Source organism: Excalfactoria chinensis, chromosome 1, assembly GCF_039878825.1.
Source record: "Excalfactoria chinensis isolate bCotChi1 chromosome 1, bCotChi1.hap2, whole genome shotgun sequence".
Classification (NCBI taxonomy): domain Eukaryota; kingdom Metazoa; phylum Chordata; class Aves; order Galliformes; family Phasianidae; genus Excalfactoria; species Excalfactoria chinensis.
In genome coordinates, this window is record NC_092825.1 from 174,059,987 (window position 1) to 174,082,686 (window position 22,700).

At 38.4% G+C, this 22,700-nt stretch overlaps 1 protein-coding gene across 1 annotated transcript in view; it reads right to left on the minus strand.

The window, feature by feature from the left end:
* DEUP1 (deuterosome assembly protein 1) overlaps positions 1-22,700 on the minus strand; it is a 63,443-nt gene that overhangs the window by 13,658 nt on the left and 27,085 nt on the right. Inside the window, exons 10-14 of the mRNA XM_072326818.1 lie at positions 22,138-22,335; positions 19,959-20,045; positions 17,616-17,815; positions 11,692-11,992; positions 6,898-7,054 (exon numbers count right to left, since the gene is read on the minus strand). Of these exons, the coding sequence (XP_072182919.1) occupies positions 6,898-7,054; positions 11,692-11,992; positions 17,616-17,815; positions 19,959-20,045; positions 22,138-22,335 (943 nt within the window). The remainder of the gene's footprint in view (positions 1-6,897; positions 7,055-11,691; positions 11,993-17,615; positions 17,816-19,958; positions 20,046-22,137; positions 22,336-22,700) is intronic.

Consider the following 22,700-nt stretch of genomic DNA (forward strand, 5'->3'; position numbering starts at 1 on the left):
ATATATCCACCCAGTTATGCTGGGATGGTTGCTGCTACTTACAGTACCCAGGGTTAAGCATGCCCTGCAGACCAGCATGCTTTCAAAGTACAAAATTTGCTTAAAGGAAAGAGTTTGGAAAGACTGTTAAGGTTTGTTTTGTTTCCCTCCAGTTTGTAGCTCAGCTGGGATATATATGCACAGCAAAGGATGTGGACAAAATGCTTGTCGTCATATAGTCAGAAGAGCTGTTACCACTGAGGGACCAGCTGAAAATCTGCAGGGGAATCCCTCTGCTCACCAAGCCACGTGTTGGCACTCAAACTGTCTGTGCTTCTGTTCTGTGAGCTGCTTCCTTCAATTGGAGAGCTCCAAAATGATGTTTGTATAAGAACTTTGTAAGAATTGCTTGGTCTGCGTTGTCTCCCAGTTGCTTCTATTCTCCCACACACCAAGTGCGTTTTGTCCTGCTTTTATTTTGCTGCAGCGGAGATGTGAGAGTTTGCCTGTTGTTGAAAGGAAGTGTTCAGCTGGAACAACATCTGTTCCTGAGGAAGCGAACAAAAGGGTGTGTGCTGCAAACGTGCATGTTCTGCAGGGTGCTTGATTTCTTGGGCACCTTGAATAGCTCACTTTCCTCTGACCTCTTCTACAGAGTGCGCTTCCTCATCTTTCTCTTCCATTGTTTCCTACCCGAGGTCTTCCTCTCCTCCTTGTTTTGTGATACTCACTCTGTAGGATTTACCAAAGTCCTGAGCTCAGAGTTGGTTTAGTTCAGACAGTTCCATCTGTAGGGGTTTTTAGCAGCACCAGCAACGATTTCATAGATCAGCAGAGCACTTACTGAAATTGTTATTAGGTGGCTTTTTTCTCCCTTCATTTTCTGGAAGAGTTCAGTTTGTGACAGATAAGAGCAATTAACTGGCTGATAACAACCAAATACATCAAAGGTCAGCAGGGTTAGATAATATTTAAGATTACTTCTCTAATTAGATCTTTCATTTCTGCTTTTTCTTATGCCCTTCCTTTGTCTCTTGTCATCTGCAAATTTTTCAGGTCACAGTAATCATCTTTTTGGAGCCAAATGTTTATTAGCATGAGCCTATAGCTTACTGCTAATAAGAGACTTTGTATTTCAGTTCGCTGAAATGTGCAATTTTACTGAGGACTAATTGAGAGGAAAACAGTGTTACACGTTCCGAACTGTTCATTATGCAGAAGTTAGAATTGATTTCACAGTTTGACTCTTAAAAAAATGTTTTTCTCTAGTAAACAATGAATGGAGTCTGACATTTTCTACCAGGTTTCCTTTTGCTGGTACGGGAGAATGCAGATTTGGGAAAGTAGTCTGAAGCCTCTGTAGACTGAAACTGTCAAGAATCACTGGGAAGTAATCAGGAAAGAAATTAATGGCGGTTGCCCAAATGTCAGCTCTTCTGAAGTCTGCTGAAGGTGTAACCATGCCTTTGTTTTTTAACTGTATGTATTACTCCAAGTGTCAGTTGCCTTCAAAAGTGTTTTAGAAAGAGGATTTCAAACTGTTTCCCAGCATACAGGAGCTTATGGGCAAAACTGAATGATTTATTACTAGCATTTTACCAGAAACACACTGAGACACTTCTTCAGCAGTGTCTTATGATATGGTTTCCAAGAGAGCTCATTATCAGGTGAAGTCATTATAAACTTGCCATTGCCTTCTGATAAATCAAGTTATAGAAGCAATCTATGAAGACCAATTTTTGAAAGCATAAATCAAGTCTGAGTCAACCACTTTGAGGTCAGGGTTTGAATGGAGATTTATGTCTTCAAAGTGCTAAGCGAAAAAGACTTGTGTCAAGTATCCTCACAGTAGGCAGACGGCCACCAGTGTTATAAATGGCCCCGAGTTCCCCAAACCAAGTGCCAGAGGCCCATGCTCTGAGGGAAGAAAAAGAGATCAATCTTATCAGTCTTCTGTTTCCATCAAACTTCGAGAGAATGTTTATTCAAATCCCATTGTTCAGGAAATAGCACTTTTAAATACATATGCGGAATACAGTGGACTGGTTCATAGAATCATTGAATCATAGAATCACAAGGTTGGAAAGGACCTACAAGATCATCCAGTCCAACCGTCCTCCCATCACCATTCCTACCACAAGCCACTAAAGCAGATCTTGTAGCTCCTCATGCAGATGCCCCTTGAGCACTGCCAGGGACAGTGACTCCACCACCTCCCTGGGCAGCCATTCCAGTGCCCGACCAGTCTCTGAGAGAAAAAGTTCTTTCTTATGTCTAATCTAAATCTCTTCTGGTACAACTTACAGCCATTTCCTCGGGTCCTGTTTGTTGCCTGGGAGAAGACACCGAGCCCCTCCTCATCACATCCGGCCTTCAGGAAGTTGTTCTTTCAGAATGTTTTCCTTGGGTATCCTGACAGTATGTGCACAGGGTTTGAATGCACCTTGGATCAGTTGGAGCCTGCACTTCCATTCTGAGTTCGGACTTGCATCACAGAAACACTTCTTACTGGGAGAATACTGGGCATGTGGTCTCAGTCCAACACACCTGCACCAGCAGAGGGAAACCCCGCTGTCTCCTGAGTGTCCTCATCATACCCCTAGGTTCAGGTCTTTAGCTGATCCTGTCTTCTGTGGGCCGCTTTTATTTCTATATGATGGAAAAGTTTCAGCTACAAAATTCTTGTTATGGTACTTGGGGGGGAAACTGAGAACCCAGGACATGTTGGATTTGTTGTTCTGTCTGGGATCGTAGGTGGATTCAAGCCAAACCTTTAAGTTCTGCATCTGTTGCGGGCAATATAGTGGCAGGAAGGTCTTGGACTTTCTTTGCACAGAGTCTGGTTCTCACCGGACAAATGGGCAAACACGTTCTTGATAAATCTGCTTGAAGGCCCCTGGCACTGTGGCTAAGAGTAGAGCACAGGAGCAGAGCAACGGGATTGTTGGTTTGGGGTGTGAGTCGAGTGCAGTCTGTCAGTGTCCAGGGTTGTTGCTCAATCAACTGATGGAATTTCAGTGTGGTACATTAAGTTGCAGCCTATTTATAGATTTGAGGGTGCCTGTATGATTAGAAAGTCTCTCAGACACGATGAATAAATAACTCTGAGATCTGAACCCCGCAGGCAAGGAAAAAAGAACACTGCACTCCCGCACTGAACAATTCACAGGAGCTCTGCTATGAGCCATCTTTAACCTAGCTGTTTCCGAGCAGACTGCTCTGTCTGAGAAGAAGGAATTTTGCTTGAAGAAGACAGCCAATGGGAAATGTAGTGAGTAGCTATTTTGCATAGACTTAAGTGAAAAAGAAACGGTGTTAACGATATAATTGATTGTTGTAAAGCTGTGTGGGAATGTAAATCCCTTGTTCTTTATATAAGGCAGAGTTGAGGTCCTTCACACAGCACTCAGCTTGCTCTCTGACCTTTGCTAGATCCAGAGGCAGACAGCAGCAGGACTGGCTCCCTGGTGGCACGTAGCTGGGTGGACTGCAGCAATAAAACTGACAACTGCCATGACAGACCATGGAAGTAATATCAGCCACGGCTCACCGTGCTAGGCAGCCAATGATTATAACTACTTTCTTCTTGCCCCTGGTTTTGTTTAGTCTGGTTGTGAATGACTGAGTGCTTGATTCTCTGCTGTTACACCACTGGTAAACCAGGAATGACAAGCAGTCATGCTATGATGAGAATGGAGAAGTAGGCACTCTATAGGCTGGACTGGAGAAGCTAAAGCTGTCATTTAAGTCTTCCCATTAGAAAAGCAAGACAACTGTGCTTGTGGTTTCTCATGTTTTGTCCATTTTCGTGTTGATGTGGTGGTGCTTTGCTGCTGTTTGCATCCTGGGCTGCAGTGTTCCCATGAGTACACATCCCATGAGTACACATCCCATAGTACCCACAGCCCCAGTGCCGCTATTTCATTCTTCCATTCCTAAATCTCCCACACATAAAAGAGTAAGAAATGCAGTAAGAAGAAAACGTGTCAAATAACCACTTCTCACGTGAGCTACTTCTAAATGTTTCTAGTCCACTGTTTCAATAGAGAACATTTTGGGAAGTGAATTGGACAGCAATGGCTTGGCAGCTCATCCAACACCAACTATTTCAGAATTGCACCTTGATGAAGCATGTTGGCAACTGTGCGCGTGTGACCTCTGCTCTTCCTTCAGCAAAAAGGGCTGGTGGCATTCTGAACTATTGTTCTTTTATTTAAAACAAGGCTTTCAACTGAGAGCCAAAAATGTTTTTCGGCGGAGCTTTGAAAAATCATAAAAGAAGTCCAGCAGCTTGTAAGGATTTTCCATTGCCAGCACTTCATAAAGTAGAAGAGCAGTTTTCTGTATGTTTTGACTAATCCTTCACTCCAGAGCGTTTCACCTTGGTCTCTCAAAAGAACTTACAATTAATAATTCATTTCTTTTTCATTTGTATTGGTACTTTCAGACATTTATAGCCTTGGATCCACCTGGTTATTCTTTTTGCAATATGTGTGCATCTCCCATCCCTGTTTGCAGGGATATAATTCTCAGACTTCATTATTTCTGCTGTCCATCATTCTTTAAATTTTCTTCCAAGTAATGTGAAATGCCATATATTGTACAAACTGTTTCAGTCACGATAGCATCAGGGATATGGATTTTCCTTAACGAACCTCTCACCAGCCCAAGCAAGTTTCTCCATTTTAATACAATCAAAGTATTTCATCGATTTAGAATTTTAAAATATGCATCTGCATTGAATTTTACTCCTAAGACTGTATGAATACCAGTAACACCTTCTCTCTTTCAGAAATAGTACTCATCAGTTAATGATACAAAGGTCTCTCTGCAGCCATACGCAGATGGCACCGCTCAGACCCTGCGTTATGGCTCTGAGTTGATTGCAGCAGCATTGGGCCCTTGTTCAAATGCGCGCTGCGAGATTAGCAGCTTCTGCTGATTTTGGCCACGGAAGAGAAAGGTGATCCTTCAGTGAAGGAGGTGTTAAGAGCCAGGACTTTAATCCGTACTGACTCAGCACGTTTTCAGTGCAATATGCTCTGTGCAGGAAGCACTGGTGAAAACAAGCAGGCTGTTCAGGCAAGAGTGCTTTTCTGTTTCCAGTGCTTTTCATGTGGATGTTAATTGTATGGTAGTACAAAAAGTCAAGCTGAAGTTGGCTCTGATGTTTCATTAGCCAAATTTAAGAGCTTGGCCAGATCTTAAAAGGCTTTAGAAAGAAAAGCTTACTCATTTTTTGATAATTTCTTTCTTTCATTCATTCTACATAATCAAAGTTACATCATGAGCAGGATCCTTGGATAGTTAACTGGACTCAGGCATATTCCTCTGAAGATCTGGAGCATGCTGACATTGTGCATGTTTAAACCTTGCAGCAGCAAAACAATGTGGCCAACCGGCTAACAGCCCTTTTTCTTCTTCCGCCCTTCTGAAAGACTTTTTGCTTCTGCAAATCTTTCCCATATTAAAATTTAGCTTCATTTACAGAGGTTCCTAAATTTTTCTCATTAGTTCTTTTAAGAAATCCAGATGCATCTCTGCTTAAATTGAGGGCAGATATATATTTAGTCTGTTCGAATGCCCTTTCATCATCTTTTTATTCACTCTTCATTCCTCCAGCTGAGTCTAGCATTTTTTTTCTGAGTTTTCCTGTAAAGAATCTTTGATTCCCTCATTTTCATTACTCACTTTATTGCAAACTGGCATTTAAAATCTCGGTATTTTGTGTGTGATGTGGTGTATTTTGTCATCATGGAAATATCTCTTGCAAAGTCCATTTACATTTTTGCTGTGGTCTTGAATATCAATAACCCTTGTTTTACTCACGCTGGAGCTGTTTGACAGTCTGGTATTATTTTTATCCTGATTTTTCCAGGAAGCTGGCAGCAGTACATGCTGGAAAGCAGCTCTTCAGTATCTCTTTCACTGAAATTGGTGGTTCATCAACACTGTCTGTAATTTGTTTCGCTTACACAGCAATAGAATCCAGTTTGAATTGCAAATAAAAGGAATCTCAACATTATGCAGTTTTTCAGCACATGGAGTTGGATTAGCTCTACTCAGTTCTATAGTGTTTTCCTACATTGCAGAAAAAATTTAAGGAATTTAGGCCATTACTTAAGACTCATCACAAGTCATCTGAAGTAGAAGGCTCTTCCCTATTCCAGTGTAGTTAAACAACAAGCCAATACAGTATCAGAATCTTTTGAAGGTGCTTTTGAAGATGGGATTTAAAAAATCTTAAGTATTAATGTAAATTGTGGAAAGCACCCGAGATCAGACTCTGTCCAGGTAAAATCTATAGGTCTGGAAAAAGAGGTAACAGAGGTGGCTTCAAAGTAGCTTTGTGCTTTGTCTGCTTGTGCTCCTCCTGCAGCACTGCATGGCTTTACAGTGTAAGAAATCAAAAGCTCAAACTTCTCATTTCAAGAGTCCCAAGGGCTACTTCTGTAGCCAAGAATAACCAGAGCATAGATAAGCTCTTAATGCTAGGAGCTATGACATAGCTAAAAACCTTTATAATTCTTGTTCTGTGCAATTTGGAGAAGTTCTCTTGGCTGATTATATTTGCAAGGAAATAATTCCACTTACTAGCCCTCGTACACCACAGAATTGAAAATATCTTACTTAACATACAGTGCTGCAGCAGGCTCTTGATTTAACTATGCAAAAGAGAAGCGCATATTTTGCAATATGTCTAGGGTACAGTGTTTTGTAATATAGTCAGCTTACGATATGTCTAAATCTGAAGGATAAAGATGATCTTATCGAAGCCTTGATGTTAAGAATGCATACTTCTTGCAACCTGCCTAAAGACATTATGATCCCAGTTGCAGATTTTAGTTTTAAGAAGCTCTTCACTGATTAAATGTGGTTTTATTTGCTTAGTTGTGTGACTGGCTTAAGTATGCTTACTTTGCTGTAGCCTGGTGTATTTTTTAAGAGTGTTTTCAGAAAGTCTTTGCAGTTCTTCAAGGTGTGAATTTAAACGTTCTTCAAACTCTTTGGTATGTTTCTCTTCCTCTTGAAGGAACTTCTCTGTTGTTGCAAGGAAGGATGTCTCAGGAGAAGGCTAAGACATGCATAGAAAGACACGGTAAGTAAAAAACAGCAAGTACAACAACATGCTTTGCATTATCAATTTTTAAACTTAAAACATCTAAACGTAGAGCAGCTGATAAACCTTCTGATTCTTTGTATCTCTCCAAAAAAACCACAACTTTGAACATGTTTGAAGATGCATTCAGGTGCCTAAGTAATGTAATCTGAATACGTTTAAACACCTCTGACATCCATTCACAACACTAGGATGTAGATTTTCCACTGAAAATGTAAATGTCCTGTTAGACAGAATTAAGCTGCTTCAGAACCTCCAAAGTTTGGAACAGCTAAAGGTAACGTCAGTCTCTTGTGTAATTTAGACCAGGACGGAGGACAATAACTTGTTCTTTGGAACTAGAGAATGTAACCTGTGTTGGGTACTGCTGATTGCCTCCTGTAATTTTCTCTCTTGACTCTCTTCCATCTCATGAGATACTTTCTGAGAAAAGGAAGAAAATCTGTTCTCATTTCAGTGCTATCAACATCAAGGCCTGATATTTTGGAGAACGTACCAAACTGCAAGTAGGTCACTGAAAAATCTTTCCATTTAATGGGCCTTTAGCAGACTGAAGCATAAAACACAGAAAAATCAGTTTTAAAATGGTTGTCATTGAACTTAGGAAAAGACATGAATAAGTCTTTGCTGGAAGCTGGAATCGGTTCTAAATATATAAGAAGCAATTTTTGTTAATTCTTTTTGCTAATATTTAAGATCTGTTCATTGGAATGTCCTTATTAAAAAAACCCTCTTTGTCAAATGAAATCATGTTGCTTTAAATAACTTCAGTGTTTATTTGTGTAGATAATTACAACTTTATGACATGCATTTTTAACAGTTAACTCAAAAAAGCTTTGTAGTTTTACTGTTACACTGACCAAGAGGAAGGTAATTTTCTGTGTTTCTATGGCTACGTATTGAGAAAGATTATTCAAATTTATTATCTTAATTAAACTGTATGTAAAAAATATTTTGGTAACTGATAGAATGATTAGTCTAGAATGTCTGGTTTTGTTTTTCCTAGAGCACAAAATGGGGAGTTTATCTGTCAATACATCGGATAGGAATGGATCAAAATGATTTCAATATCCAAGTATTTTGTGGAAAATGTCAATTCTATCATACCTGCACATTTCTATTCTAAGATCCATTGTATCAGAGCAACGTATTTCCCATTTCTGCAGCAATTATAGGCAGATTCAGTCTTTGCTTTCAGCTTGGTTTAAATCTGCTCTTTAGCAGCTTTCCAGGCCAAAAGATATTAACTATATAATACAGAGACACTTTAAAGCACTATTCTATTCATTCTGACTGTTTGCAGCAGACCTTGATATGACGTTTAGGGATTCCCTAAAGGAAACCCTTTCACTTTTCAATCTACAGCAAGTAAATGATGCTCAGAATAAATTCTGGATGTAAAACCACCTTTTTAGACTGAGTCAGGCTTTCTGGACAGAGTTCCTCAAATGAAATTCACAGATAAAGCAGGATTTTCCTATTCTTCATGCCTTCAAAGTTGTGTTTTAACAGGGTGGGGAAGAAAGTGACAGACAGGCTACATAGGAAGGAAGAACTTAGAGGTATTGAATCTCCTTGTTCCACAATATTCTTCTTCTAATCCCTAGACAAGCATTGATCTTCCAGTGCTTGAGAAACTCTGGAGGAAAATCACCTTATATCACCTTTTCCCTTATAAGCATGTACGTGATTTCCAACTCACAAATCAATAAGATTTTTGTACAAGGAGTCTTCCCTGAGAATTTGCATTCCATGGACACACGTACATTCTTTCCGCTACACTCGTGGGCTGGGTCCTTGTGAAGTTTGGGGTCAGTGATAGAAGTAGCGGTACTATTTTGAAGTATTTCAAGAATGCTTTTTCATTACAAAGAAGACACTCTATTTGGAGGTTTTTCTTAGAGAAACACCTCTGAAATCACTGAGTCAAAGGTGAGCAAATAAAACCCTTCCAACAGCAGATCGATATGAGCACCAGCCTTCACCAGTGTTATCTCAAATTATGAGAAATTCCTTATAACAATGTTTACAGTTGCTGACTTGTCATTAGAAACACATGGATCTTATGATCAAGCCATCTGATAAAATACCAGTGTCCTTGGCTTCAACTGGCACTTACTTTGATGTGCTTTCTTGAAACAGAATGTAAACCCCAAATGAGCCATTTCTGAATGTACTCAGTGTTGAGGGAAGAATGTTTATCATTCAGAACAAGCAGATAATGGTCCTTTGCACCTTCATATCTTGAGGGTAAGACATTGCTGACTATCATTTTAGATAGGCCCCTAATGCACTGTTTTTATGCACTTTGAGAGAAGGTTGTATATAAACAGGTCTAAAAGGCAAAATTTCTTGTTACCAAGTAAGCTTTGCTTTCCAAGGCTCTGATCTGTTCTTTCACTCTGTTCTACATTACCTTTACTTTCTGTGCCCCGGGAAAGAAAACCATAAAGAAACTGCTTTAACCCATGTGTCAGAAGAGACTCATGGTCTTCAGTTTTGAATTTGTTTTCCTCAGATAACATTTCTTTTTTTGTCTTTCAGTTTTCTAACTGTAAGCTACACAGAAATGGGATCACTGTAAGATTTCAGCCTAACTTTTTGGGTAGTCAGGCAACAAGGACTCTGCTTTTCTGTTACTCATGTGTCAGCTGACCTCATATTTTCTTGGTGTAGACCAGTAATGAGAATCACCTTTTTGCTGGCAATGATGCAAAATTTGATAAAGATGTGAATCTCCACATGTGACATGTTAGATACATCTTTTCCTTAGACAAGAAAAACTCAAAAGTGCTTATGAGTTAACTAGGTTGCTGGGCAGAAGCACTCCAGGAAACCAGGTCTATTCTCACTCACAGTGCCTAATTAATTTGCCTAGAGTTAATTTCTTTCTTGCCCTACAAGTTGTGCCTACTTTCTTGGCTGCTCATTAAGCAGGGTGGATAAAAACATTAACATTTTGGATAGCCTAACATGTAGTAGACAAACAATGCTTCTAGAATCTTCTCATGTTTAGTCCCTTCAGCTTCCCAGGGAAGTTCTTATAACAACAAGCCCAGGAACTGGTCTGGCTAATTTTAGCCTCTTTGTGGCTAAATCTGGTAAAACTGTGTCAGAATGGGCTTTATCCGTGGTCTTTCTGGAAACAGAAGCTTTGTGCCCTGCTGTCTCTGTCTGACACTCCTGACAGAGCAGAGGATGAGGATTGGTGTTTATCAGACTTTCCTGAAAAAGTCCCAACAATTCTTTTTGCTACTAGCAGTTTAAAGAGGAAATCTTCCAAGCCATGAGAAACTAAAAACTATATACTTAACATTTATATGAAACATAAGAAAATAAAAATGGAAATGAGGTCAAACACTCAGGACTGCGTGGTTCCCTCCCTGTTCTCTGACTACTGGGACACAGCTGCTGGGACCACAGACAGGGATGGGTTGCACTGAAGTACCTGTTTCTCAGGCAGGCCATCACTGAGCTGCTGCCTACCTGCAGTGAGGTTCCAGCAGCCAGGAGGTTGATAGGAAAGGGTGTGTGCACTTTTCTGAAGTGAACAGCAGAACTGGAGTATGGTCACTGCAACAGGCTTTAAGGTGACTGAGTGTCATGATGCCTCTTCCAGCCTAATTACTGTTTGAAATGGCAAGAACATTGCCTACTGGTTCTTCCCAGTAAATGCTGAATTAGTCTTTCATTTTCTTCTCTCTGAGGGCTCAGCCACACACAGTTCAGGATCTCCTGGGCACCAGGAAGCATACTTCACAGTTGGACAGAAAGATGGCTATTGTCCATTCCTTGTTAACCTGTTAGTTCTATTAAAACTTGGTGTGATCACACAGTTTGAGGTCAAGGAAATGAGTGCTGAATTTTCAAGTGGAAAAAAATAGTGGCCTGTAGTGGATGCCTAAGGAAGAATAAAAGACACTAAGGAAGAGTAGAAAATTCAAAGAATTTTGGAAAGCTTTTCTTAAGAATTTGCCATAGACAAGCTGGGATTTATCCCACTTTTCATGGATTTTGCTAATCTGCACTCAGTGAAGATCTGCACCCCATGAAGACTGAAAGAATTTTGCATTATTAGCCTTTCATTTCAAGAAAAAGAAGGATTACAGCAGTTATCATTTCTGTTCCTTTCTGAATGCAAGAGCTCACACATGGAAAATAGTTGTTGCAGCTCTTCTAATTTCATCCATCGATCAAATGCTGTAGAAACCCGATTAGTCTAACAGCATGTAAGGTGTAAGTTTGCAGGTCTTGTGGAAATAAATGGACTTAAAGCACAGTACCCTTGCAGAAGGGAATATGAAGCAGAGTACTCCCATACAGAAGGCAATGAACTAAAACGTAGAAGTCTGTCCCGCAGTCACACAACGGCAGGTAATTATCATCACTGTTAATGGACAGAATATGGCCCAGTAGGTGGTGTCTAATATCCAGAAAAACTGCAGTTAGGTTCAAATAAGGTATTTTCATTTTTGCTGGGCTGGCATTGAATAAATAGTTATGACAACTGGGGTAATCTAATTTTTGGCTCCTCCAAGATTGCACCTGGTCCACAGAGTGATCTTTGAGAATATAGAAAAACAGTTACTTACCGTTAATTTGATTTCTTCTGTATCGTAAGCATGGCTTAATAAAGTGTCTGTTCTGCCTTTTTCAGGAAACAGCCCACCAAAACACAAAGGATATTCTGTTGGTGGTGATGGAGATTTCTCATCTAGTTCCATTTCACGACCTCTGTCAAGTTTGTGATAAGATAAAGCACCATCGCACTTGGAACCAATGATATCACCTTGGCCATGTGAAGTAGGACTACAGTTTCTATGGTATCCACTGGCTGTGAATATAGCAGTCCGTTGAAGTTTCATATGCCTTTCATCTTCATTTTGGAAAGTTCTGAAATAGCAATAAAAATTCAAAATCAAAATATGAGCAGCCGTTTAAACAAAGCTACCACAGCAAAACCATGGGATTTTGTTTGTTTATGAAGTTCTCATTACTCAGCTGGTCAAACTGTTTCACATATCAAGTTATGGGCCTACCTGCAAAAGTTTAGCAGCTTTCCAGTGAAGTCAATGTGAATGTCTGAGGGTGCATACTTTGCTTTAGCTCCCACTTAAGTCACTCTGATTTGAACCTTTTAATTGCAACTTAAGCTGAGTAACTTTGCCATATAAATTTGCAGGGTAAGATCTAAACCACAAACTTGCTTCAGTATGATGGGAAGGAGACTGAAATTAGCCACATAAATACTAAAGTGTGAGATGGGAAACAAAACTTTGTTACCTGGATAATTAGTCAGTTGTGATCTAATATAAACGTAAACAACTATGTTTAAGTAGTTAGAAGAAATTTTTAAATCAATTGAATATAAAAGCTAGTATAGGAAACTAGCTGCCTCTTTACTGCAATGTTAATTTATATCCAAGTGTACACCTTTCTTTTAGGTGCACAAGAACATGGTTTTGTAAGAACAAGGGAAACTTTCAATCTTACAGAAGAATTTTGAGCCCTTTATTATTCTGTAACTCTTTTATCCTGCTTACAGAGGATGTAAAAAGGACGTAAAAGCATGTATTTGTATTCATTTGCAGTACTGTCAAGCAAACACTTTTATGGTTAATTGCAACTCACAAAAAAGCAAGCTCTTTGCTTTCCATTTGAAATATCTTTGCCTGGCAGATAACTGAATAATTCTGAAACCACAGTGATGAAAGAGCAGAACATTTTGAGACTGTCTTGCCCAGATGTCTGCTGAATTAGACTAATTTTCAATTGCATCTTTACTTCTACGATATACCAGAACATGAAAAAAAAACAACAATCAATTATTTCAGATTTTGTTACATTTCTGTGACAGTATTCCTGGCAATAGTAGAAAATGCCACTGCACTGAACTCTGTCCTCGTGAAAATAAGAGAAATTTCACTCCTGGGAGGCAACCACTATATTAAACACGACGGCTGTTTGAAATGATCCTATCCTTGAAAAGATCCTAAAACACTTCACAAACTTGAAATGCATCTACAGAAGTTTTTAAAGATCAAGTTCTCTACCACTAAAATACAATTGTTATGAATACCTAAGGATATGTACTGCTGCTAGATCCTGCTTTTATTTCTAATAGAAAAGGAAGAATTTGCCAAGCACAGTGAAAGGGCAGTGCTGTCTGTAGAAAGTTCACGCCATCATTTTCTAACATCAGTTTAAACATTCAGTTCTGGATGAGGCTGGCTGTGCAGACTTAATGAACCCTGCTTATCCTTAAGCATACTGGGCCTTAAACGTGAGACTGAGTACCCCATAGACAAACAGTAAAGAGAGCTAAGGAAGAAAGTACTTTCATTTGATTATAAAGTAGTAGTGACTAAGATACTCTGAATGCTATAGGAGTTTTTATTCTAAGTATGTTTTAAGTGTTGTAAGTTTTAAATATGTAAGTTCTAATCTTAAGTATGCTACCATATAGTTTTAATATAGATTTGAAGATAAAACTCCCTGAGAATATTTACCAAGTCCTCCAGTTTTCCAGATCACCTAAAATCATTCTGGTGGCAGAATGTTCTCCTTTCTTTCATGCTTTTTCAGAGCATGGGAGAAGAATTTATATCTATTATTTTGCCTATTTTAAAATCCATTCTGTTTATTATCCTTATGAAGGGCACAGTGAAGAAACACCACCACAGCTGAAGACAGACACTATGAGTAATAAAACCACAGGGTTTGTTTTATTTTTGTTTTCCATTTTGCATTCTGACCTTTTTGGAACTAATTTCCTCTGCAAACCCACAGTAAAGTCTATGTGATCTGTGTTCTTTTTTTCCTTTCTATCAGAACTGGTTTTCTACGTGTTCAATTACAGTTATTACAGTTATGTTACAGCTTATTTCAGTAAGAGCAGAACTGTCAGACTTGGGTGCCTACAGTTATGGTATCTTTCACAGTGAAAAGACATCTCCTCCCCACTCACCCCCCAAACCCACTGATTATCTAATGGAACTCCACATTCTGCTGTAATCCATATGATTGCTGGGGCTGCTTGCTATCTTGGAGACACATGCCACCTACATTTAGGTGCTTTGATATGGATCCCATGCCTTCACTTGAGACAAATTTCACAGTTGAGGTTTAAATTTCTGTCAGTTCAGTGCAAAATAACTCTGAAACCAGAGTTCTAGTTTGAATACAAATGTAAAGGTAGGAAAATCTTTGCATGTTTGTGGGAAAAAACACAACAGGCCATTTGTTAAAGCTGGCAATGCAAAATCACTCCAACTGCAGCTGAATAAGTGCTTTTAGTGGGTTTGTAGAGTAGTTAACACATACACGTACTCGACAAAAACAATATTACTGTTGGCATGGAGACATATGGGACGAGAAGTGACAGAAGAAAGTCCTCACAAAGAGAATTTTAGACAGAATAGGTTCTTTCAGACACACAGATGTATAAAATCAGCCTGGTCCCTATGAGATCAATGGCTTCCGTGACGCTAAACAAATTCCTTACGTAGCTTGTGCAGGCTGACATATCTCTCCCCAATGGACCTTCCATGACCAAATGTTTGCAGAATCAGTCATATTACTTTGGCTTTGCAACTAAAACTTAATTAACTTGATTTTTTAAAATTGATAGAAAATATTTTCTTTCTGAAAATACTGTTCTTTTCTGTGTCTGGTTTATCCATTGCAATAACTGGTAATACTGGTGAGTATGATGAAAGATGTGAGATCTCCACAGGGTAGTGAAAACTTCCTTACAATAGATAGTGAAGTTCTTCTAAGATCCTTTAAGATCCAGCTGTGTCAGTAGGTTTTCAGTCCTAATAGAGATTAGTCCCTTCACTTTTGCCACATGATGAAAGCGCACTTTGGCTTGAGCAACCACATAATTTGTGTATGTATTTATGGTAACTTCTTATGGGAACTCACATGCATGCTTTAATTTCTGAAGAAGCAGGCTAAGCACATTGGCTTCCTCAGTGAAAATCATCTTCAATCATGCAAACATTTAAATTAACTGTATGTGGAGAAGGTATAAAAAAGAGATTTAAACCCTGGGAATAGGGAAAGCTTATTGCAATTAAAGCCAACAGTCACTATGAGAATAATAATAAATTAAGGTGGTTATAGGTAGGATGTGGCCCCAGTCTTTTGTAACAAAAAGATGACACTTCTCCATGTATTACATCTTGATACTTAGAATTTCAATGCACACTCAAGGAAATAAATGCCTCTTGCTAAACAGTCACTGTTAACTTCTTGAAATTTCCTGTATTTTCTCTAGAGCCCTCCTATCCAGCTACTGAGATTCTTGTACTGATTATGAGAGAAAAACATTTTTGCCCACAGTGCAAATATTCTGAGGTTTCAGACTGCATTCAGGGCAAACTAAAAGTACAGCTTCTGAAAACCAGCATTTAAAACACAGCCTCCCCACCCTGCACAAAAACTCTGTTTTCTACTTTTTTTACTATGTAAAAAAAAACAACTATTTTGCCCTTCCCAGTGCCATAATTACCATGGAAACAGAACTGCAAATTAAAACAGAATTAACATGGTTTATGCTCACAATGCAATAAAACATACCCCAGAGTTAAACTGAAACAACAATTGCTTGCTTTATGTGAATACAATAGATGGCTGAGCATTCATTTTTTGTTTACTGAGAAAATCTTGAGGTATTTCCCCATCTGGGGAATGGAGAACTAACACTACATGGAGGGCCAAGTCTTAAAAAGGTGGACTGACTGATGCTTATAGGTACTACATGTGGAATGTATATATTTTTAAAAATGTTTATATGCATGTACTTAACTAAATAGACATAAGGATTTGTGCATGTTTTAGAACCCAAAAAGCAGGCTCAATCTGCCTGTTTCACCAGATTAACTGAGCTGTAATTTAAACTGGGTTCAGCAGGGGTGGTTGAGATCTCTGCTCTTGGAAGGTTTCTCCTTCATTGTTCAGGTTTAACATCAGTCTTCAATGGCTGTGAAATCCAGACCCTGCAAATTACCTGCACAGCTCCATTGTTTGTTACACTAAAATCTATGATTTTCATGATTTCACAAAATTGCATGTCTCATAGTTCCTCTTGTACATTAAGTGTAGTTAGAATAGGAATAGGAAAAACTGACTTTTACTCACTTCAGAAGTGTGGAGGCACAGACAAAAATTGTGCTGTCCAGTTTTGGTGAAACTGAGACCTACAGGTGCAGAGTAATTTGTATTGTGGTTTGTGAATCTTTCATTTAGCAAAGCCTTCAACATCATTTCAAGTTTACTAGGAAAATAGGTACAGATATATATATATATATATAGAGAGAGAGAGAGAGAAAGATAGATAGATAGATATAAAACAGATATATATCTGCCATATATATCTCTGTATGTGCATATATATGTATGTACACATGCATATAGATACTTATATGTATATATAATTATAATGAATACTACTTACTGTTAGTGAAACATCATATTTAAAAGGAAATTTAGATGAATGTGTATCAACAGAGAATGCAATGCTTTTCTGTTTTACAGAAGAAAACTGTACCACGTTTTGTCAGTGACTGAACATACAACTTGGAAGACGTAGTCCATACAACTCCAGCTCCTCGTTATTTAAACTTTACTTCACAGAACTGTTTTACATTAGTGCTACAGTGTAAGTTCTGTGTTACAAATGATCAAAATATTTAGCTTTCTACTAATTTTTAATCTCCTGAATTATGAAATGCCACTATGAAACAGCAGAGGATAACTTTTTTTTATTTTTATTTAAATTATTGCAGTGCCATCATTATAACACATTCAAAGGTCCCTCAGTGCACCACTGAACATAGAGAACTAAGAAGGAAACAGATTGCTACAGTATGTTCTCTATGAGCCTGAATATTCTTAAAACCCATTATTTTTTCCCTAATAAGGGGCTTACTGTAATAACAATTTATTCAGGGCAACTGAAATAATGTTTCTTCTCAAAATCAGGTCACTCAAGAGCACCAAAACTTTGTGAGGCATTAAAATACACACAGTGAAACTTCCAACAAATGAGACTAGTGGGACACAAAGCTTTTCAGCAGGAGTTGTAGTTCAGACTGCTTATTAAGATAACCTCCTGTGGAGCAGTTTACTTCTCATGTTGATTTGTATATCCTTTCCTTTCCTCGTTTCGTATTTTTTTTTTAGCAATAAAACTTCATTTTGTCCTGTTTTGCAATACCTGGAGCTGAGAATATCTGAAGCAGCGCACTAAAAGGGTCTTGAATAGTTTCATGTGAAAAACAGCAAAATAACAATGAAATGTTTCTGGGACTTCAGTTATCGACAAGTTCAGTTGGCCACACACACATAAAAAGGAGGAAATCCTCACAAATATACTAAGTAGGTCTTATATTTAGGTCTGATATTTAGGTTTTTGGGAGCTCTGAGTGAACAGAAAAGGAAAAAGGCATAAGAGTTTGGCTTGCAAAAAGCCTACAGAAAACTTCATATAAGGGTACAAACTAAATGTTACCTCTCTTCCTTTTCTTGCATCTTTGAATGGGTTTGGTGGCTGTGCTCTGCTTCTCCATGTTTATCCATGGCACCCAGCATCGATGTTTCTGTGCGATTCTGCAGTTTAACAAGACCGTTTTGTAATCTTGCATTCTCATGTTCCAGTTTGTGAATAGAAGCTGTGAAATCTCCATGTTTTTTGTGAGATAAATCGATACTCTGTGAAAGGAGATAAAGCCCTCACTCAATGAGCATTTTTTTCCACAATAAATGGGTGTTTGTATTTTAAACAAGCAAACACAAAACAATGTTCTATGCTAAAGAAAGACCTAGTACCGCATATAATCATGCAACACTTATAGCAAGCCAAAAGAGCTGCCTCCAGAAAAAAAAAATACTGTAGATAAATGTGAAAAAAGGGATTTCAGCCACTACAACACAATAAAATAAAATTTCTCAAGGAACAGGTCATTCCAAATCTTATTGTTGTAAATCCATCATCAATGGCATGGTAGAATGTATGACATAAAAATAACCACGACTATAGCTATAGACTTGATTACTCCCTTCAGTAACAACTCTACCAAAAATAACAAGAAAAGTTATGCAAGTTAATTACTAGCTAAAGTGCATGTCTTCAGGCATAGTTTAATATCTGTGTCAGGATACATCACCTTGAGTTTCAGAAGCGGTATAGCCACATTCGCACAGTGCTTTCCACCTGTGTTATAAATCCTGCCTCTTAGTCAGATTAACCCACATGAAATAAAAGTCAAAATAATGAAAGGGCAAACAATGCATGCACTGCAGCTAGGGACTGAGGAGGCCCATCCACTAGGAAAGCAGAAATGTAAGATTAGCACTGGAATTACACTTTCAGAGTACAGTGTAACACTATGCAGTTGCCAGCAGAAAATAATCCTCAAGGACTTGTCAAGTTATGGACAAAAGACTGAAAACACATACGTTTTAGTAAAAAGTGCTGTTATTTCCTTGTGGTCTTACTCTATTCTTTTGGAACTTAGTAGTTTATAACCACTAAGGATTTGGTTTGTGTACTTTACTGGCACAAGTAGGGTTCCTCCACCTGTTTGTTTTTTGCATTTGATTTAATGTTATCTCTTCCTACAAACCATGCCTTAGTTCTATTGCAAAATTACGAGCTAGGATGGCATGGAAATGCCAGAAAGTACAAGAAAATTCAATATATTGTCCAAGGATAGATGGAGGGTAGAGGCCTAGCTATGTCTCCTGTGTGGAGAAGTCAGGCAGAACACACAATTAGGCTGCTAAGTCACCTTAACATAATAGCTCTAGAATCAGCAGTACAGTTATAATGGCAAGAGCCCCATGGCTGAGTTGACACAGCTACACTGCTTTCGAAATCTAAACAAGTACCTCTTCCTGGTGATGCGTGACACTCTACTGATTCAGACTAGCATTACTCTGAGGATTTTGTGTTGTGCTCTATTACAAAAGCACATCCATAAACATGATTCCAGTTCGTGCAACCTTAACATCCAAATACCAGATAGTACTCAGTGTTTACATCCTCACAATAAAATAGAAAAGTAGGAAGGAATTAACAAGTCCATAAATGCTCTGGTATGTGTAGTGACCTTTGCATGTCTAATAAGTGGAAAAAAGGTGACATTCTTGGGTGACATTTGCCAATTTACAGTGAAACAACTACCAGGCTATGAATCCCCCGAAGACATACCTACAGCGTTATTTACAGTGTTTTGTAGTGACAGACACAGTAACTGCAGATGTTCTGTAAGGAGGGGTGGCTTTGAAATGGTTTGTGGAAGGTAAAGAACGTAATTTTTATCACATCTGTATAATTTACAATTCCACACTATGTTACATTGTATGCTTTTATAAATTAAACCTTAAATATCCCCTTTTTGAAGGGAAATGGATACTAAACTGAAAATAAGCTGGGTAGGGTCAAAACATTGCTTCACTTTTTTTTTACACTGCCGTTTAAATGTCATATCAACAAAGCAGTAAACTAGTTTAAAAGGTGCACATTTATGTCTCTGTGAGAATGATAACTGTTTAAGAACATATTTTCTGAATAAGTCAGAAACAACAAATAGACCTCAATAAATTTTTCAGTGTCAAAGTAACCGAAGTCTTTCGTAATTCTATCTTATTATATTTAATGTAAAAATTATTGCTAGCTATATTCATCTCCAGGCTTCATGTGAATACAATTTGTCTTTGACTTGTTTATTTTTATTCATTTATTTCACACAAGCCAGAGTCTTTTAAGTCTGCCATTTCAACCAACATTTACGGGTACTATTAGGAACTGCTCTTCATATTGCACAGATTAAAATAAAATAAAATAAATTACCATGCAACTTTTATACTTCTGATTTTCCGCCATCTCTTTTAGACGTGTGTTTTCAGATTTGATAACTTTGTACCTGAAATTCAGCACCTAGGAAAAAATTAAATTATTAGTTGTATATAAGGACATTGCTGTTAACTTGGAAAAATACAGAGTATACCATAGAAATCATAGAATGGCTTAGGTTGGAGGGGATCTTACAGATCATCCAGTTCCAGCCCCTTGGCATGGGCAGAGTTGCCACCCATCAGATTAGGCTGCTCAGGATCTCAGCCAACCTGGCCTTGAATGCCTTCAGAGGTTGGGCAGCCTGTGCCAGCACCTCACCACCCTCTGAATAAAAAATTTCTTCCTAACACCTAACCTAAATCTGCCCTCTTTTAGTTTAAAACCATTCCCCCTTGTCCTACCACTAACTGACTGTTGTAAAAAGTTGGACCTCTCCTGCTTATACGCTCTTCTTAAGTACTGGAAGGCCACAATGATGCCTCTCTGGAGCCTTCTATTCTTCATAGTGGGGCAGGTCTCTTCTCACTAGTGATGTGACAGGACAAGGGGAAATGGGGGTCTTGATGATCTTCAAGGTCTTTTCCAACCTGAGTAATTCTATGATTCTATGATTCAAACTAAACAAGCCCAACTCCCTCAACCTTTCATCATAGGAGAAGTGCTCCAGCCTTTTGACTGTCTTTGAGGCTCTCCTCTGGACCCACTCCAACAACTCTGCATCTTTCCTGTCTTGGGAGCCCCAGGTCTGGGCACAGTACTGGACACACAAAGTGGGCCTCATGAAGGCAGAGCAGAGGGGGACAATCCCCTCCCTCTCACTGCTGCCACTGCTGTGTTGATGCAGCCCTGGGTACTGTTGGCCTTCTGGGATACAAGCGCACCTACTGGCTCATGTACAAATTCTCACCCATCAGGTTGCCCAAGTCCTTCTCTTCTGAGCTGTTCTCAATGAGTTCTTCTCCCAGTCTGTATTCATAACTGGGATTGCCTCGACCTAAGTGCAACACCATGCACTTGGCCGTGTCAAACCTCATTAGAACATAGGTATGCATCTATTCAATTTGTTTTACAAAATATACATAAGTAATTATGAACTATAATAAACTTTTTTTTTTTTTTTAAAATACTGCAGTATTAAATGTGATAGAATTAGAGGGCATTGCCTCAAGTTGCACCAGGGAAGGTTCAGGTTGGACATTAGGAAAAACTTCTCAGAAAGAGTGATCAAGTGCTGGAACAGGCTGCTCGGGGAGGTGGTTGAGCAATCATCCCTGGAGGTGTCCAATGAATGTTTAGTTGTTGTACTGAGGGACTTGTTTTAGTGGGGAAATACTGGAGGCGGGTTGATGGTTGGACTGGATGATACTGGAGGTCTTTTCTAATCTTAGTGATTCTATGATTCTGAATCACAAAGAAATACTAAAGTACTCAGTAAGAGACATAGAAATGAAGTATCGCGAGTTTTGTTTTTGAAAGAAGGAATCACTTAGGAAAACAAGAGATTATACATGCAGCACGTGTGGCCTGGTAAAGAGTGTCACACAGCATCAGCAGCCTCACATTTTCCCAAATATTAACTTTCCCATTGTCAGAAGTAACTATTACATTAATCACTATTTTTCTAATATGCAACAAGCCTCCCAGAAAACCCAGATACCCATATACCCTTCATAGGCATCCTGGTTATTTTGGTTTACATAACTAGGTGATGGGAATAGTATATTTGCTTTTAAAACTGAAATTTACCATTTAAAACATTAGTGCTTTACAGTTTTCAGCTTTCAAATTGATAGACTTTTGTGAGTATATTTGTAACATTCTTTAAAAGCTTTTAAAAATCTGAAAAGATAGGAAATGTTCTAGATTATCTAATAATTCTAATGATTAGGCACTTACAATAACAACAAACTTGAAAACTTCCATATCATTTGCATATTAAAATGGTGACTACGATTGATGGTCAAAATGATTAGCAATTTAGATGTACAGATGACATTTAGTGGTGTTTTACAGTTATGGCATCAATTTGGCTGCTTTTGTAACATTTAGCAATTATCACTGCTGACGAAAACTACATAAAAAGGAATGCTATGCCTTTTTTTAACAGATAATGTATGTCGTTATCTATGTTGTGGAGTAAAATGACCTAGGATGTTTTTGCCTGCTTGCATACCTGTTGTTTTGCTAACAATTTGTCTTTTATCTGTAACTCTTTTTTTAGCTGTCTTTCCAGAAGACCTGCTTTCTCCATGATAGTTGCTATAGTGATCTCTTTCTGATGAAGCTCTTCTGTCAGGTCAGAGATTTCTGTCCTTATTCTTTCCTGCTCAGAGCAGTGGGACGGCTCCTCTCGATAAAGATGGTTTCTTATCTGTTGCAAATGTGTTAAATAAAATAAAAATAAAAATGTTGTGCAGTAACTACAACTGCATCACTAACCACCCACTCACTAGTGACTTTTTTGCTGCCTGTTTCCAAGACCCCAACTCTTCCAACCAAGTCAGACATCTTGAGACTTTACAACAAAGTGTATTTCTTCATGAGACAGTGCCCATAGTTGTATTAATTCTTACACCTCTTTTCAGCCCTTCTCCTGTTTTCTTTCACCTTCTTAGTATTAGAAATGAACAAACACAAACTGTTTAAATTCAGTATTTAAAAGAATGCAATGATGTCAATTGTATGAATTGGAATTTATGCAAAAAAAATAATAATAATAAAAAAAAAATTCAAGGA